The sequence below is a fragment of the Rhinolophus hipposideros genome (genome assembly GCF_964194185.1).
Source record: "Rhinolophus hipposideros genome assembly, chromosome: 8".
Lineage (NCBI taxonomy): Eukaryota > Metazoa > Chordata > Mammalia > Chiroptera > Rhinolophidae > Rhinolophus > Rhinolophus hipposideros.
This window is the reverse complement of record NC_138054.1, coordinates 10,952,246-10,972,009: the sequence shown is the minus strand read 5'-3', so window position 1 is coordinate 10,972,009 and position 19,764 is coordinate 10,952,246. Positions and strand designations below refer to the sequence as shown.

General features: G+C 35.3%; 1 protein-coding gene across 1 annotated transcript in view; it reads left to right on the top strand.

Moving 5' to 3' along the window:
* Positions 1 to 19,764, top strand: part of LOC308500954 (uncharacterized protein) — a gene marked incomplete at both ends in the record, with an annotated part of 309,027 nt that overhangs the window by 91,908 nt on the left and 197,355 nt on the right. Inside the window, 2 exons of the mRNA XM_081056445.1 lie at positions 14,487 to 14,750; positions 18,624 to 18,834. Coding sequence (XP_080912571.1) covers positions 14,487 to 14,750; positions 18,624 to 18,834 — 475 coding nt within the window. The remainder of the gene's footprint in view (positions 1 to 14,486; positions 14,751 to 18,623; positions 18,835 to 19,764) is intronic.

The window sequence follows — 19,764 nt, the reverse complement described above, 5'->3', positions numbered from 1 at the left end:
CAACTTTATGCTTATTTGGTCTCTGTTCCCCTCTTTAATCTATAAAACCAATCTTTTAGGTAACTATTTTCCAAACAGAAAAGTGAGCTCATAAACTCACTTCTTTGAGACATGAGCAAACTCAGCAAAGCTCAGGTGGAAAAATGGATGAAAGCCTTCTGGTATGCTTTCTGAAATTTTTCAAATTTCTTAGGCAATTATAAGGACCTCCCCAAATGTACCTTTTTGAAGTTAACTTTGACCTTGATTATTTTAAACACTAGGCAAAAATTTCTCCAGACAATTTTTTATATTTCCAACTAAAAATAGCTGCATTGGTCTTTGTGATGATGGAAGACTATTATAAGCCCTTTATTTAAAAAATCAGAGAATTAAAAAACTGTAAAATGTCTAGTTCTTAACGAGCAAGGACTTCTGTTTTGGAGCCACATTATTAGCTCCATGGACACTGACCTTCCTTTTATTAGTCATTGCCATCTAACCTAGGTTGGTTAAACTATTCATCCACTGTGAAAATGAGAGGTGGGTTAAATAAATAAATAAATGAATAAACAAACAAACAAACACTTCAAACTTAGGAAAAATACATGCAATCAAGAAGTCAAAAATATGAAAACTTGGCATGTAGTGTTCTCAAATTCACATTGTCTTGCTTGAGTTACTGGAAATCTTTCATGTGTGATGTTAATTCAGATGGAAGTTGCTGGGTTAGTCAAATGTCACTGCAATGTACATGGCCAAATAGATTAACTTTATTTGCATTACATGATATATTTTGCATATTGTTGTTCATTCATTCAGTTATCAATAACTTATTGTGGTAGATTACAATGGCCATACATTCTTTGCTACTCCTCCCCCTAAAGAGTAAGGTCTATGTTTCTTCCCCTTGAATCTGAGGGGGGTAGAGTCTGTGACTACTTGACCAGTAGAATGTGATGGAAATCATACTGTTACTGTTCCTGGGTGTAAGTTCAGGCTTTAAAAGACCGGCAACTTCACTTCCTGCTAATTGGAAACCTTGCTTTTAGAACCCTGAATTGCCATGTAAAAAAATCCAGGTACACGGCTGTGGAGGCCGGAAAGTGAAGCCCTGTGACTGGTAGCAGGGGTTAGGGTGGGAAGGAGTGGGGAGACCTGAGCTGAGCCTAGCCTTCTGTCCTTGCTAAAGTCCAGGGCATGTGAGTGAAGCTGTCTTGGACCGTTCAGTTCAGAAACTGGCTAAATAGCACTAAGTGGCCCCAGCAGATGCTGTGTGGAGTAGATGAGTCGTTCTGGTGATTCATGCCTCACTTCCTGATCCACATAATTGGGAGATACCGTAAAATATTGTTGTTTCAAGTCATTACATTTTGTTGTAGTTTGTTATGGAACAATAGATAAGTGAAGAACTTATTTAGCCCCTTCTATGGCCAAGTTCCATATTGAGAGTTGGAAGAATAGTCAGGGCCCTCTCCTTAAATTGCTCGGGTAGATTCTGCAAATTGAACCTTGTGTGCTTAAAGGAAAATCAATCATTGCATTTCTAAATTCAGCTTTGGATCACCCCAAAACCACTTGGGTCTTTAGCTATGTTATGTGCACGTAAGTGGGTAGATATATGAGATAGACGTGGAGCGATAAGGAAATGTTATGGAGTGAATCATGTCTCCCCAAATTCATATGCTGAGTTCTAAATCCTAATACCTCAAAATGTGACTGTATTTGGAGATCAGGCCTTTAAAGAGGTAATGAAGTTGAAATGAGGTCATTAGGGTGGGCCCTAATCCAGTATGACAGGTGTTATTATATAAGAGGCAGAGATTAAACATACACACAGAGGGCTATGAAAGAGGGAAGACCATTGTGAGGACACAGGGAGACAAACCAAGCACACAAGGAAAGCCTCAGAAGAAAGCAACCCTGCTGACACATTGATCTTGGACTTCCAGCCTCCGGAACTGTGAGGAAATAATTTTCTGTTGTTTAAGCCACTCAGTCTGTGGCACTTTGTTATGGCAAACCTACAAGACTAATACAAGGACTCATGAAGAACTGCTGACAATGAATTATCCTTTTTTTCCAATGGGCAAGAAGCAGCAACAACAGACTTTAACCTTTCAGAATTCAGTATATAAATCTGGTGTCACTGAAAAAAGGTCTGGCTTCCCTGCTCCCTGGTGTAACCACATTATATGCAGTGCACACACGGGCACCTCCAAAGCCGCAGAGAAAACCAAACCTCACTTAAACTCACGGTGCTATCAGACTAGTTCATGAATCTATAGAGTTTTAAGAAGTATATCAACGAGTTAATATTTATACACCAGTGTAGCAAGGTATCGTTATTATAATAGTAGATGGGCACCATTTTTGTTTTACTGGAGGGAAATCCAATATGAATAAAATAGCAACTTTTCAAATATGACATTTAATCCATGCATGTAAATCAAACTGAGAATCTATTATTCATTATTAAAAGGGTGGCACATTTTTATTACGCTGAGAGTGAAATACAAATACTGTGAAAAATTTAGTGCCTTTTCTTGAAATTTTAAGACACTTATCATGCAGTCATCTAGCTGGTACTAACACTCATTTTAAAATATAGCCATGAAATTAATAAGTTTGAAGTTTTATGCCTGAAAAGGGGATGCTCAATTTCAGTGAAATAGGCAAATTTATTTTTTATTTAAAGCTTCCTAAATACTTAAGGTGGTAAAGTACTTTGGTAATGTTCTGATTCCAATATGTATATGAAGAGCATAGTTCATATTCTTGTCATTATTAGTCACAGCCGGTGTTCTTCCCTGCAGTGCTTTCAGAAAACTGCATATATCAGAAACTGATTAAAATGACCTAAAGTATTCGTTCTTAAAATATGACGAACCCAACATTTTGCAAGTGGTTATTTTCTATGTGACATTTAGCATCAAATAACAGAAATGATTCCAATAACTCATAGGAAGGAGTGGTCTTAGGGAAAAGAGAGCCTGAGCATGTATGCCTTTATTGATGATTGGTTATTACCATTAATAATGAATAGCCCTGGAATATGTTATATCATGGGGCTTTAGACAGTTTTCCATTATATCAGTTGGAAGAAGGCCCTTTTTGTAAATTCTTGAAAGGATCACTTCTGCTGCTCAAGTTGTCCTCTGGACTTGTGAGAACCTTGATTGCAAATGGTTTTTCCTGAGTGGCCCAGGTGGTCACCGGGCATTCTGCTTTCGGCAGTAGTCTGTTTTTGTTACTTTCTAGCATGCAACACATTCAACACATTCAACAATCACCTAACCTGGCCTCCGTTCTCTCATCCATAAATTGGGGTTTTGTGAGCATCAAATATTGTGATGTATAAATTGCTTAGCATAGTGGGTTGCATGGGAAATAACTATTAGCTATAGTTATAATTATTATTTTAAAGTATCCACCTTGTGTTTATTCACAGGCAAGTACAACACATTGCACATTTTTAGTGATAGCAATCTAAATGTCCAGCAGGAGAATATGAATAGTAAATTGTGACACATTTCTTAATGTAACAGCAATTCACTGTAGCTGTGAAAATGAATGGACAAGAGTGGGTTTGGATTAGAATCAGCATTGCATCATTGCCTTCCTCTTATTTGCATGATAGGGGAAAAACCTGGAACTACCTTTCCCAGCATCTCATTTCTTTGTGGTTCTAGGTTAGTCTTCCAATGAGGGACATTTGCATGGATTTGTAATGCAGAAGGAAAAAGAGAGTTCTTATGCTACAGTGGCGCAAGTGAATTTACTAGCCCTGATGGACAGGCTCTTGCAATTCACTTGTTGCGTTGTAATAGACCCTTGAGCTTGTTGTCAGCTGCCTCCTAGATTCTTAGATTCATAGAGGCTTTGCATGTAGCAAAAAAGTCCTGGGCAGCTTTCTTGATTTTTGCTCCCAGGCCTTACAATGCTGACAGACACCTGTAGCTCTGTGTATTAAGTCCCCTTCTACTTGGAATATCTAGTCATTCTGTGTTCCTAACCAAACCTTGACTAAAACATTGAATTACAAACACCAGCATGGAAAACGTTCAACAACATGTGGTTGAATTAAAAAAAAGCAAACTGCAGAATTTTATGAGAGAATTAAAAATATGCAAAGCAATATTGCATATTATTAATGGACACATACGCCTGTAGTAAAAGTTTAAAACATACAGAAGAATGGTGAAACCAAATTCAAGGACAATGACTGTCTCTAGGGGCAAAGAAGAATGTCATTACAGACAGGGGATTTCAACTATAGGCCTGTATGTGTTTCCTTTATTTCCTAAAGCTTTTCTGGAGAAAATGTGCAAGCTATAATTATTTTTATGATTATAATCCTCCATGTAGAATATTTTCTGCTTTCCTTTCTACGTTTGGTTTCTCCAGCCCTTTCAAACATCCCTTCAAGAAGTATGAGTCAATCCATTCTTGAATCTCTTCTCTAAGAAAACTCAGTTTCCATTAAATGTATTCGATACTCTTTTGCCTCGACTTGCTACAGGGTGATGTGAGGGATTTCAAGGACACCAGTGTAAAAAGTTACTTTATCACCATGTCACATATTCCCTGACAGGGAGGAAGAATAATGAGTATTGATTGCCTGCCGTGTGCCAATTACATCACTATTTGCTTACTATACACTATCAATGCAAACTTCACGTAACCCAATCCGTTACTGAACCCATTTTGCAGATGAGAGAAACTGAGGATTTAGAGATGAGGAGTTGCCCAGTTTCAAAACCAGACATGAACCCCACAGTCCAAACATCAAGGTTCACAATCCACCCTAAAGCAAGAGGCACAAACTGTTATATCAGTTTTCTATATTTTGAAATTACTCATAAATTCCTATTTTTTTTTTTTTTTTTGTATTTTCAACCAGACTTGTTTCTACTTCTAAAGCCAAACCCCTCTCTCTTTTCCGTCTCTTCCTCCTGTCCTCTGAAAAGATAGGATCTCTTCATGTAATAAACTAACCTTTGGTAATGAGGCTTTAATATTCCACTATATTGGCAGGTGGTTATTTAAGAACATTTGGCGACACAAGATGTGATCTTCTTCAGAGTAGGGACTTGAGTCTATTTTCTTCACTGCTGTATTTCTAGCACCTAGAAATGTGTCTGTCTTAATAAATGTTTTAAAAATGCATGAACAAATTTATAAATTCCAAAGAGTCACATTGCAGTCTTCAAGTAGACACTATTGACTGCCTTTCAGTTTAAAACATGTTTTTAACTTTAAAAACTTTTAGTGTTTTATACAAATTCACATTATTTTATTGAAAATGCTTTCAAAATGCCATAATCCATCTTTGCCCTTATGTCTGTTCTCTACAGCTGTTCACATCTGATGTATTCAGAGTTAAGAATGCCCTAGTTACAAAATAGTAGTTCTTGTTCACTTTGCATGCAATTCAACAATCAAATCATTTTGAATTCTCTAAAGAGGGGAAACTTGCTTCTATATTTGAACTCACATTCAGAGGGAATATGTTTTAATATTTCAACATCTATACAAAATGCTTTACAATTACTATTAAGGCATTAATTCTCAGATGAACACTGAGTGAAGTCACCAAAGGCTGAGTAGGGTAAAGAATTTCTTCAAGGTCACATGACCTGTCAATTGCAAAGCACAGGGCTGGCTGTCTTTTCTCACAGATGTACTGAGCAATAGTCAATGACTTTGAATTGATGGGGAATCTCAAAGCTTATAGTGGTGGCTGGAAAAGGATTTGTGTTCAAAGAAAAACATCACTAAATTTAAAGACCAGGTCATGCCAAGCCTCTGCTTAAAGACTCCCAGTGGCTTTCCAGTGCATTGAGAAGAAAATCCAATTGCTTGGCTAGGCCTTCAAACATTATGTGATATAGTTTCTAGCGCCATCACTCATTTTATTTTGTATTAGTTTTCTGCCTGTGTATTCCATTCCCACCTCACTTTCTGTCTTCTGAACACCATGCTCATTCTTGCTAGAGGGGCACTGAATTTGTTGTCGCTTCCTGTCTCGTAGAGTTCCTCTTCAACCTTGACACAGCTGGTCTCTGGTTGTGTCGCATCTTTAGACTAGATTTTTTTAGAATAGCCCCTCTCTGGTCATTTTCTAGCACATCACTATTTTATTTTCTTTAGTTCAAAAGCAGTAGTGATAAATTAGAGCATCTATCATGATTGATATTTTCTTGTTCCTTGCTTAACCCCCCCCCACAAGACTATATAGCTCAATGAGAATAGGAATCTTGTTTGTCTTATTCAATTGTTTTTATCCTTAGTGCCAAGAAATGGTACTTAAATACAAAATGAGCATTTAATAGATGTGTGTGATTGAATGACTGAATGACTTTGCACAGGTATTAATATTATTGCTAGACATCTTTGGTAAAATGTGGGTTGCCCAAAGGGAAATGTTGATTAGCAATTGTTGCCAAAAGTTTTCTCCTTTCGAAATGATATATTTGCCTGTTCCTTGTAAAACCATTTGTGGTTAATTTGTTGGTCTTTGATCTAATCATGCTACAGATGTTCAGAAATGCCATCTTTTTGTGCATTGAGGCTCAGCCACTGGGGTTTGTAAAAGTAATGGGCTGTGCCCAATTTTTCCCCAATGTGTTCAACTCTCAGGGACAATGCAGAGAAATATCTATCTTTTGCCTAACAAGGAGAAACTGAAAAGAAAATTCAACTTTTTGTTTTCAGTCAAAAAAAAGGGGGCAGTGGGGGAGAAATCCCAGAACTGAATTTTCTAAATTAAAATATTCAATTAGATTTTGCCATATCCCTAGAGTGAAATATTCTTAGTTGAACATTTGAAGAGCATGTTAGGAGATGAGTTATGACATTGAGGTTGAGGTCAGGTAGTGAAATTGCGATATGATATGATGACACGCCATATATTTTATCTTGATTTCAGTCATATTTGATGGAAAATGGTGGAGAGGTCATTTTTTAGCTAGTAATTATTCAGGTATGAGTCAATTTTATTTTAGACATAAATGTAGTTGCCCTAATTTGTGGAAGTCAGTTGGACATATCATTAAGGATATACAAACTGTTTTATCTTTGTATCCAGGTTGGACATTGATTTTAAAAGTGTGGTCTGGGGTAAAGGGGATCAAATATATGGTGATGGAAGGAGAACTGACTCTGGGTGGTGAACACAATGGAATTTATAGATGACGTGATACAGAATTGTACACCTGAAATCTATGTAATTTTACTAACGATTGTCATCCCAATAAATAAATTAAAAAAAAAAGTATGGTCTGAAGGACCACCCAAATTACCATTACCTTTGCAGACTTGTTAAAATTCAGATTCCCAAGCCTCACCCAGACTTCCTGATTCAAGGATGAGAATGAGGCCTGGAAATCTGCATTTTTAATAAGCACCCTTAGGTAATTCTTATACAAACTCAATTTTGAAGACAGCTAGTCTAGGGCCTTGAGGACATTATTGTATTATTGCTGATGTTTCTCGAATGATTAAATTAGTTGCTGGGAAATCATAAAATTAGATTCAGGGACTTGGTTTGAAAGATTATAGAACTGTGACCTCATTTGGGGAAGATTTTTGTTCAGAATTATGAATGTGTAAGCTATCTGGTGTAGCTAGCCCTTCATAAAGACTCATTCTTAAAGGATTCTGGATAATGGGTTTTGATTGAGTCAAAGTGTTTTTTCTTGGTAAGTTCTATGTCTACATTCAATGCTTGAACTCAAAGTGAGCCATTTAAGAGAGAATAGGCTGAATAGAGAGAAACATATGAAAGCAGTGTCCTAGCTCCTTGGTTTGTAAGAATCATGAAGAGCAGTGAAAATGGTGGAAAGGAATGACCTTGAATCTTTTCACCATGAATCCAACGTAGGCTGGAATCCAAGAAAGCACAGAATGAATGTCTCTGGAACAGATTGCCGAAAATCAAATCCCAGTTCTACCCTCAACATCTATGTTCTGTGTGACATTGGGCCAGGTCTCTTTGACAAATCTATGTCATTTGTAAAATGGAGTTAATAAAAGAATCTACTTCATAGGATTATTGTGGTGGTTGAGTTGATAAGGATAAAGTGATTTAAAAAGTACCTTGCATTTAGTAAGCTTTTAATAAATGTTAACTGTTGATATTATACTAACTTTTAGGCTTAAGGAACTAAAAAAGAATCTATTTTCTAAAACAGGAAACTGGGACTACTACATTTGCTTATGAGAGCACTGGCTCCAATGATGTAGGAAGTAAAATTTTTTATTCAGAAGCTATGATAGTTATAGCTGTTACCACCCTCTGTTTTTGATTCCTAGGCCAAGATACGTTTCCAAGAATAATTACTTTCTTTTATCCCACAGTAGAAAGAATAGGGATTAGAGCTAATATGCCTATTTATTTATCTTGGCTGAGGGAATGGGAAGGAGAATAATGGTACTATAAAACTCTCACTGGATAACCTGCATCACCCTGTGCTGTGGCATCAATTCCCACTCATTTGTCCAGAGTTTATTTAAAAAGATTATTTTGCCATTTGCAAATTAAGTATATTGATTTAGTTCTTTGACGACCCTTATTTCCTATAGAACGGTAGACCTGGAAGAAACCGTCTAGTTCGTTTTCCATTCTCCCTTTCTGCCACCTTTCTTCCATCACCACTGCCCCGCCAACACCACCCGCCACTACCACCATTGATGTACACTTACCATAAACTACTTAAGCATTATTGGGTATTCTGCTCATCTTCTTACGTCCAGAATGTATGAGCATTTGCATGTTTCTCTACTACTGGCTTTGTCATTACCCTGACAAATAACCATGAAATCCCTGACTTTAAATCCTGTGACTTAGACCTATGGCGTGGAAGCTATCTTGGCCCAATCATCATGTGCATAGAACCATTAAGACTGGACTTGAGTAAATATAGAGCAGGGCCTGAACGGGTCAACATCATCTTGTTATTCACAATAACAAAACACCCCAACACCTCAGTGACTTAATACAACAGAAGCTTGGTTGTCCCTCCAGCTACATGTCCACTTCAGGACAGCTAAGTCTAAGTTAAAGACTGGTTGAGTGCGACTTGTCACTGTATCAAAGGAAAAGAAAAGAGAAGTCTGGAGGGCCTAGAATTAGCAATAAATGCTCTGGCCCAGAAGTAACATACGTTATGTTCACTCACAGGTCGCTGGCCAGAACTAGTCAAATGGCCCACCCAACCACAAAGGGACTTAAAAGTACAATTACACCACATGCTTCGAGGTGAAGAGCTGGAAATATCTGAGGAGCAAAATTAATGATACCATGGCTTCTCAGGAGGGAATGGAACTTTCTAACAATTAGAACTGTTAAGAAAGGGATTGATTTACCTTATGAATTGGGAAATATTCCTATCAGTGTAGGTTCATATGAGAATGAACAACTGTCTTTGATGTTATAGAAAATATGTCTGAACAAGGGACTACATACAACACTGTTTTTCACATTTTGTGATATATATCACTGGTACTTTTATTAGATAATCTGTATTTTTCAGCAAAATTTTTATATCCCCCTTTCTGAGGTCACTGTATATTTACAACCCTTGTTATTATTGATTTACTTTAAGTATTTAGGACTTTAAAATTCTTAGACTATCTTAGTAATTGTCATGAAAACTTGCAAGTTCCCTAGTCTATGTCTGGGCCCCACTGGTATCTCTGCTTGTACTTTTTTGTTTGAGAAAAGGCAGATTAGAAATTATCACTTTGAAGGGATTGTCCAAACTGCAGACGGATTTGGTTATTATAAACACAATTCTTTGGTTATAATAAACAAAACTTGGGGGAGAAAGATGGATTTCCTGATGAAGAGGCTGTCATGAGAAAAATAATAGACTGTGTGTGTGCAAGTGTGTGTGTACGTATGTGGTTAGGCATTTGAGAAAATAATTTTGAAAACAGTATTTAATATTTATGTGTTATGCTATTAATACCTGTTTAAATATATGTTTAATGGGAAATAAAATTACAAGGTTATATTGTGGTGAGGCTGCATTAGAGTCTTTAATGTAATGCTAAGAAATCATAATTTATATGGTAAATATAAAGTGGTAATATGATATCAATTAGGCAAGAAGCAACATACAAAGGAGCAAAAAGTAGAGCTTACTTAACCAAAGTTTCTGGAAACCTTTTGTTCAGTGCCAGAGATAAAAGCAATTGTATGACTAGAGTGTAGATCAAAGAAGTGGGGCAAAACATGAAAGTGGAATTTTCCATATGATATAAAATATTTTTATATTAAATTCAGAATTTGCTGATAATGAAATATGCATACTTGATTAAGTATGACTCTTTGACAGACAATAAAGAACTTTTCTGTTAGATATCATAGATGGCTTTTAATTTTTGAGATTTTTTATCTTTCATTTTTATTGGTTTGACCATGATACGCCTAGGAATTATTTCCTTTTTTTTCCTTTTTAGGATTCTGAACTTTTTTGTTTTGTGCATTGATGTCTTTCAACAATTTTGGAAGATTCCCAGGCATTATTTCTTCAAATATTTTTCCCTGCACCATTGTCTTTCTCTTCTGCTTTTAGAACTCCAGTTACATTGCTCCACAGGTCTGACATGCGCTGATTTTATTAACATTTTTTTGAAATTCTTATTACCTTTGTGCTTCAGTTGGGATATTCCTATTGACTCCTCTTAGAGTTCACCTATCTTTTTCCTGCTATGTCCATTTCTACTGCTAAGCTGATTGAATGAATTTTTCATTACAAGTATTTTTTTCTGTTCCAAAACTTTTTAATAATTCTCTTCTCTCCTGAAATTTTCCTTCCTTTCATCAATTATTTCCATGTTTCCCTTTTTTTCTTTATCCTAATTATAATGGTTGTTTAAAATCTTTGTCTATTAATTCTACATCTGGGCGATGCGTAGATCAATTTCCATTGACTGTTTCTTTTTGTTTATGCAACACAGTTTCCTGCTTCTATGGAGGTCTCTTCGTTGTGTATTGTATGCCAGACACTGTGTATCAATGAATAATAAAGACTAAAGTAGAAAATATTTATCTCCCATGGGGGAAAAACAAATGCTGCCTCTGTCAGGCAGATAAGGTGAGAGCTGATCTCTTCTGATTAGAATTCTGCTAAATTGGGTTTAGGTTGTAGCTTTAGTTAGTTTTATTTACCACTGGTTTCAATAGTTTTGACATGTAAAAGATTCCTCTTTCCAGGTGAGCTTGGTATCCAGGCACCATGTACTGAGATTCTGCCCTGTTTTCTGGCCCTGCCTCAAGATCTCTCTCTGTGCCACTAGAAATCTCTCTTTGACTTCCAGCCCGGACCTAATTGCTCCCATGCTGCTGAGCATTGGATAAAAGTCCTGAAGCTGGGGATTGTAAATAGGAAAGATTCGTTCTATGTCTGGGGCTCATATGTATTCAATAGTCCACATTAGCTCAAGATTGCTAGAAGTTCAGTCAGTTTCTCCTTTCATCGGCAAAGGTTCCCAACCAATGATAGTTCTGTTCCTTCACCTGTTTCCTGGGATTAAAGCTGTCTAGGGTTGTCCTAGCTCATATATGAAGGGCTTATCCCTCTCTGTCATTTAATTTCCCTTATATTTCTTTGTGTTCTCAACTCCCCAATGGGTTAATAAAAATACATAATTTTGTAGTTTATTACCGTTGGTTTTTCTGTGTTATGGTGAAATCAAGACCATCTACATCAGAACCAGAAGCAGAATGTTGAAGTCCTTGTTTTTGAAATCCCTTTATCAACTTTTTTGCAATTATAACAATATTAAGCATTATAAAATAATTTCAGAAAAAACAGAAAATTGAAGAATACTTCATCAATATACATTTTCATTTTCGAAGACTACCCTAATCCTCTCTGAATTGCTTCCATTTAAAAATATTTGGTGTCCAAGTGGTAAGAATTTTGCTTTATCTTCCAATCCTCTATGCAAACTTCAGCCTTCAAAAGTCTTGCTTGCTTCTTGGACTCTGCTTGTGCTCCACTATCCTTTCACACATGCCTCTATAATATATAGGCTCAAATGCATAACCCGTATGTGATGCAGGGAATGCAGCTCTGCATTTCTGTCTTCAAAAAAAAAAAAATGCTCTTCATGGTACTCAGAAAGTAAAGATACTCTGAGGACATTATGACCTCCTACAACCAGGGCTATCCTGATGAGATGGTGTTGATCGTTGACTCGAGACTGATACATTTATATCTCTTACTATATAGTATTCAATTACAAAGCTACTGAAAAGTACATGTGGAAATGTCACATCATAGGATAGCTGTGGAAATATTCAGGTGTGTGGAAAGGGTCCTCTGAGAGGTACAGTGAAACTTAGTGATCCTTTCTTGCCAAAGAGGTAAAGAATGAGTCCCAAGCTACACATTACAGGGAAAAAGATCTCTCCTATGATACACAGCAAGTGAATGGCACTCACAGAATAAATAAGGTAAGACGACTGTTGTCAGATAAAGTACATTCTTTTATTTGACAACATACAGCTCTTCTCCTCCTTCTCAATCAATGTAGACTAGGTTTAGTCTTGTTTTTATACTGATGTTTGTAGGGGCAATCAGCGTAGATGCATGTGACTCCTGTCTCCTGTGAAACAGGCCGAAGTGAAGTTGCTCTTGTGCGTGAGCACTGCCTTCTTATTTACATCGTTACAGGTGACGCCACGCTGTGTGGTATCACTCCGTTATGTCTGTAGCCTGTTTCTCATGAACAAAACAATACTGATGTTTTACATGGTTATGGATGAGCTTTAACCTTAATATGTTCCCATCTGCTTTATTAAAATAAACTATAATCTGTGTATTTTTAAAAATAACGGGGATAAATCTTAAATAATAGCAATGAGTCATGTGCATTTCATATTTTCATGAACATTTTTATATTTATCATCCAAGTTGATAATTGCACCAACTCTGTCAGAAAGATGCTTACATCCTTGTTTTCTATTGACGAGGAAACTTGAGTGCATGGAAACTCAGATACAAAAAGAGAGGTGACTTGCCCCAGACCACAAGAAAATTAAGAGAGAAATGAGTCACTATCAGTCAAATTCTTACGCATCTATTTTGAACGAATCACTGAGTAAGATGAGGTTAGTGTAAGAGGAGCATTAGTTTTCAGTTCTAAATGCAGGGATAGAAATAGATGAAATTACTCTAATAGCATCAGTTCAGCTTTATTTTTAAATGATGGTCCAAGACAGTTTACCGATTCCATTTTTTTCCTCCACGTCCTCATTTAGCTTTTATTTTCTTATCACAAAGGTTACTCACAGCCAACTAGCCAAATGAAAAGTATGGCTTGATTAAGAATCTCTCTTGTCAGTAATTTGTGCCTAATGTTTTTAGCTTTCCCATGGGCTGTTGTAGAAAATGGTAAATCTGGTTTAAATGAAACCTGATCCTGTTAATGGTTTAATAGCAGCTGCCACAGGGTTATGGCATTTTTCAACAGATGCTTCTGTTTCATTTTAAACATAAACTAAGTCTTGAAATAGTTACATAAATCATATAAAATATGCCTACACACTTTGGACTAAATATATTATTATAAAATAGTCTGAGGCAAGTCTCTATCTTTGCCCATTTATAATTATTCATATAGAAATTTTAAAAGAAATCCAAGGCTATACTCTATTATTTTTTTTAAAAAAGGCTATTTATATCTTGCATGTTTCTAAAAAAAAATTTTAAGGGCTGAAGAGTAGGCTTTGTCTCTACATCTGGGAACTCAGACAATGGTTTGGTCAAGCTGATCATTTCATCCATCTTTATGCCTCACACTATTTATTTAGCACTGACAAATTGCTTATACAATGATGTGCATTATAGTGTCAACTGAAATAAATAGAATAGTCACAAAATTAAATGAGACACTACTTTTTCTTGAAGAGTGGACCTTGTAATAGTAATTCAAGCTATCATTGTGCCTAGGATTATTTTCTCTGGAGTGTGATAGTTTGTTCAACCATTTAAAAAAATCATTTCTTCTGTGCAAAGCACTTGTACTGGGTACGTGAATGATACAAAGATGAATGACAGGCAAGTAAAATAATGACTGTGACAAAAGATAGAAATAGTTACACAGTAGAGGTACCAGTTCAAGCAAAAACTACTGAAAGTATAGTATACTATACTTTCCAAAAAAGTATAAGTATAGTATAGTATGCTTTGAGTTAAGATAATGGTACAACTTTGATTCCTGAAGCTCATAAAGTACAGAATTTGAGCTGGCAAGGTCCAATTTGTCTTTCGTTGTTTGAGTCCCATTTTCACTGTGGTATAGTTGTTCAATCACCTTGGGCTGAAAAGGTTGTTTACATAAATGTATCCAATGCCAAGTTTTTAAGGGCAAACAATAGAAGCACAAACCAACCTTTTACTTAATTTTACATTATCTATAGACATCACTGAATATGGTGTGTTTTTAAATACAAGCATCCCAATCTCCCCTTGTCTTAATATTTTTCTTAGGTACTCCCTCCTAAGAAAGATGTGAAACCTGGTATGGTCTTCTTATTTGAACTCTTTCTCCTTCGTGGGGACTATGTTTGTCTTGACCAGTCTGTGGGCTGGGCAGCCTTCCCGTTGTGTGATAACAACCTTGGTGTAGTAGAAGGAAAATTCAAGTGTCCCCTTCTCCGAGGACATTATGACCGGAAACTCAACAACTTCAGGAAAATTGAAGACGTGATTTGCCTTGATTTGGATTACTGGCTCTGCAATCTCTATTTTCAGGTTTGCAATAGAATTTCATAAGCGGAAAAAGAATTTAAACCTTTTGCAAAGCTGCTTCTTCCTAGCCGTCAATTTCCTTTCATGCCATCGAACATTTCAATAAGTATTAAAAACCTATAAAAGTAATTATATCTTAATGCTGATCTCTCATAATGGAGATGAAATTGATGTCTACAAATAAGGAATAAAATTCTAGAGTTAACAGGAATCTTAAAGATAATTTAACCGAAACTTTGATGTTACGAATGGACTAGGATGACCACTGAAGCCCCTGATTCTCAGTTTACAATCTTTTCCTGCTAGAGCAGTTCAGTCTCATCAACAAGGGGATAGGGCTATGGTAGGCCTTCTTATCAAAAGTACTTATTGAGTTTCTATTGTGTGTTGGGCATTGCTTGCTCTAGCAATACAAAAGAGAGAAGATCTGGTCTCAGCCTTTCAATTGCTTGCCATTTATTTGATGAGACACACATGTGTTCATACAAAAGATAATTAATGACCAACATTTTCCCAGGATGTGAGTGGCCACCAGAGAGCTTCCTTTGACATATATATCATTTCAAAGCATGCTGTCTTGTTTAACTCAAACAAAGAAGAAAAAAAAGTGGGTGGGGTCACACACCATTTATTTGTATATATTTGGAATTCTATTTTGTAGCCAAGTCTCTTAGCAGAAATGCCATTGCATAAATTTATTTGAGGCAAACACATGGAAGATCCAAAAAAGAAAATGATTAAGCATACATTAAATATAAAGCATTCTAACACAATTTTAGTCTATTTTTGTCCTATATTTTAAAATTTGTTCTTCCTGATTATGATGTTTTTTTCCAGGGTAGCTATATTATGAAATGCTATGTTTTCTTCGTTGCCTACATATTTGATATTTTTTCATTTGATCTATCATCTATATTTATCTATCATCATCTATCTATCTGACGGAACTCTTAAACATGTACATTTCCAGTAAACACATGTTTTTGGTCTAGAAATGAGCAGTTTCATACCCTTCATGTGTGATTGACTTCCTGTGTCCTATTTAAAGTTGAATTAGCTAACAATTTTTCCTTTTAGCTAGTTCCTTTATAACATTTTGCTGAAATACCTTGTTGGGGCAGTCTAGGTATGATATTAAGAAAACAACTCATATGAATATGTGTTTGTCTATTAATTAATCAATTAATTAATTAAATAATTAATTAATCCATTCATTCATTAATCCTATTCATTCTGGATTCATCCTAGTCATATCTAGTGCCACCCTAAGTTAAATCTGACTGTACATTAGAATCATGAGGGAAGCTTTGAAAATGTTACTGCTTGAGCATTGTTCCCAGCGATTTTGATTTAATTGTTTTGAGCTAAGACCAAAGGATGAGAAGTTTTTAAAGTGTCTAAAAATTAGAAATACTGATATAAATAAGCTTCAAAAGGAAGACCATTATAAATAAATCTCAAAGAGTAATTGAAAAATTACCCATTTTTTGAAGAAAACTATAGAAAAGTCATGAAAATATTTAACAACATGGTGACTTAAATACCGTACCAAGACGTCAAAATGAAATGAAAATAAAAATATAGCCATAAAAGAAAATAAATTTTGGTATAGGTTTATTATGTAATGTGAAATGCATCTATAAATTTTCACTAATTTTTTCACTGATTGTTACCTAAAATTCAATGTTCTATATATTATGGCATGGAAAATCAGCACTAACCTTGTTTCATAAAAAATAATTTATGTAGTACAGGTATTGATCATAAAAAGATATATATCTTATATTTGAGATAAGATCAAGAAGTGATGTTTAAAATTTACAAAGTCAAGGAAAGTGGTTATTTGATAAACAGCATTAGAAATTGATTTCACTAAAATCTGCTTGATTTTCAACACGTTACTAAAATTTTCCTATTTTTTTCCCTCTGACTGCCTACTTAAAAAAAATTTGTGGAAAGGTAATATTATGACTTATCTGCAGAACCCACTAGCCGTTATCTATTACGTAATTATCTGCTAACATTCTTACATGATAGACAATAACAGGAATTTTCTCCCTCTAACTTTGAGGGGGTTGGTGAGTGAGTCTTATTAATGAAAACAGTGCAATCATACCATTATGCAAGATGTATGATTTTCTGATTATAAGGAAGAATAAGTAGAAATGAAGGTGTTTCTTTTTCATTAGGATAAAACCAAAAAATTCTCAGCTTGAAACCCTTTTTTCCTCGTATGTGAAATTCTAAAATACAGTCACGTGCTGCTTAACAATGGGGATATTTTGTAAAAGCTTTGTTAAGCAGTTTTGTCATAGGAACATCATAAAGTACACTTCCACAAACCTAGATAGTACAGCCTACTACACACCTAGCCTATGTGGTATAGCCTATTGCTCCTGGGCTACAAACCTGTACAGCATGTTGTTATAGAAAACAATAAGAGACTAAATGGAGCACGAGAAAATGATACAATCAAGAGAGGTGATAAACACGAGATGTATGAAGCTGCTGGCCTAACATGGCATACCGGTTTACAGCAATTTTTTTGTAAGTAGAAAGAGCACTCAAAACCACAACAAAAGTTTAGTACAGCAAACTCATAAACCAGTCACATAGTCGTTTATTATCATTATCAAGTATTCTGTACTGTATGTAATTGTATGTGTGCTACTTCCATATGACTGGCAGTGCAGTAGATTTGTTTGTACCAGAATCACCACAAGCAAGTGTTTAATGTGTGGCGCTACAACCTTTTAACAGCTACGATGTCACTAAGCAATAGGCATTTTTCAACTACATTATAATCTCAACCGATCATCATATATGTGGTCCGTTGTTGACTGAAACATTGTTATGTGTCATATGACTGACTGTTATGTGAATTTTTCTGATGTGAGTTTTCTCAAATGCCAAAATTTATGAACAAATAAATGTAAATTTTGAGTACTCCTTTTGCAGTTACTCAGAAAAAGAATAACTTTGAATGAGGCACAGAAAAGATAGATAAAGCAGATATTGGGACAGAAAAGTGGTGTTTGCAATGTAACCTTAGAAGAGATAAAAGCAAACAACTATAGTCAGATGAGTTCTGATCATTTCCCTCCCGTGTCTATGATGGGAAGAAAAGTCAGTGAGGGGCCAGCAGAACCAGGGCCTGTAGCTTAGCCATTACCTCATATGTTCTCCCACTGTGCTATTAGGGATAAAACTCAGGCCCATAACCCTGAGTGTGAGTGAGGAGACTGGAGAACTACTCTGATTCAGCCCCCATAGCATATGTGAAAACATGTAGGAGAGAAAATTATGCAAGCAAGGTAGCCTTTTCCTTTTCCCCAGAAAACCTTTTTTATCGATTTCTCACTTTTCTGAATATTTCGTTTCCTGTGTCATTGATTATTTCCACCAAGCATTTTATTATTCAAATTTTAAACATACAGAAAAGCTGAAAAAAAAAACACTGCATAGTGAAAACCCACATATTCACTACTAGATTCTTCAATCTTGGTACTTATTTTTGAACTTAAAATATTGTTTCTTGGAGATAAGAAATAGTGAATGAATATTTGTTAATTACATCCCAGTATGAATATTAGACAAACATTGTTATTTGGAAGATGAAATTAAAGAAAATTATAAGGCAAAACAAAGAAAAACTAATAAACGTATACAGCAATGACAGTATCTGAGATAATTATGTCCATCTGTTAATACAAAAAAAGTTCACTCTTTATAACACAATCAAATCAAAGCAAATATAAGGTTTGGTAAATTGATTTCTAGGTTTTGGATATTGTGAATTGTATCAGTGTCCCAGAGAAAATTACCTGCATGTGTAATATTTTCAACAGTTTGGATAGCAGATTTATCTCTTCATAGGTAATTAAACTTCCTCCATGTTTTGCTGATCAAAACACCCATGCAAGACATACTCAGCTTCCCCCTGAATTTCCAGTTTGTTTAATGGCTGAGGCAAAGGAAGAAGAATCAGGCCTGGAAAATACAACTGGACTTTCAGAGAAAGAAAAACAGAAAAACATTTGCACATCAATGCACGATGAAGCTAACGCCTCGTTACACTCTTCTCAGGGTGAGTTGACTTGTTTCTTCATCATTCTATCAGGTTGGTGCAAAGTATTTGCAATTGTTTTTAACCTTTTAAACTGCAATTACTTTTGCACCAACCTAGTATGACTAATATTTCAAGTTGTGTTGTATTACATAAAATGAGGAAATACATTTTTATTATTAATGTATGTCTTTCTATACCATCCTGTTTAAAAAGAATGTAATCATCTATAAAAATAGTAGTTTTCATATGGCATAACTACTAAAAACATAATTAAATATAAAATTACTTCATGGAAACATGAGTTTTTCTCCATGGCTTTCTTGCTCTAAAATATTTTTAAGTGTTTTTGGGGACAATTTGACTTTTTGTTTGGCTCTGAGTTCTAGATTTTAATCTTTCTTGCTATTTACAGGAGTGATAACCAACAAATGGCTACAAAAGAGAAAATGTTCTCAGATAAGGTTCTTGAATAATAGTTTATTTTATAAGTCTTTGCTTTCAAAAGTTGGTTTAACCAATCACCGAATAAGCAAATAATGTTCTTTGAAATCGTCCATGTACAAAAGTTTTAATTTACAGAAGAGATGTGTAACAAATCATTAATTTTTTTGCAAAAGAATTATTTTCTTTACCAAAAGATTCACGACAAGATCCTTGAACAGGGTAGATCTTCTAGCAGGAATAGTAGTATTAGTAATAATTGCAGGGGATGGATTGAGAGTAGTTGTAGGAATAATAGCAATTACATTTTTATCAGCATAATATTAGCATTAGAAGTATTACCAGTAATCATAATCACATGCATTGCATGTCCGTAATGTGTCAGGCACTATGGTAAGCAGTTTATTTTTTATTTTTGGAATTATCAAATATTTTAAATATAATGTACCATACTCTAATACCTACTACCCAACTTTGTCCGTTCTTGTTATTTTTGCCCTATTTGCC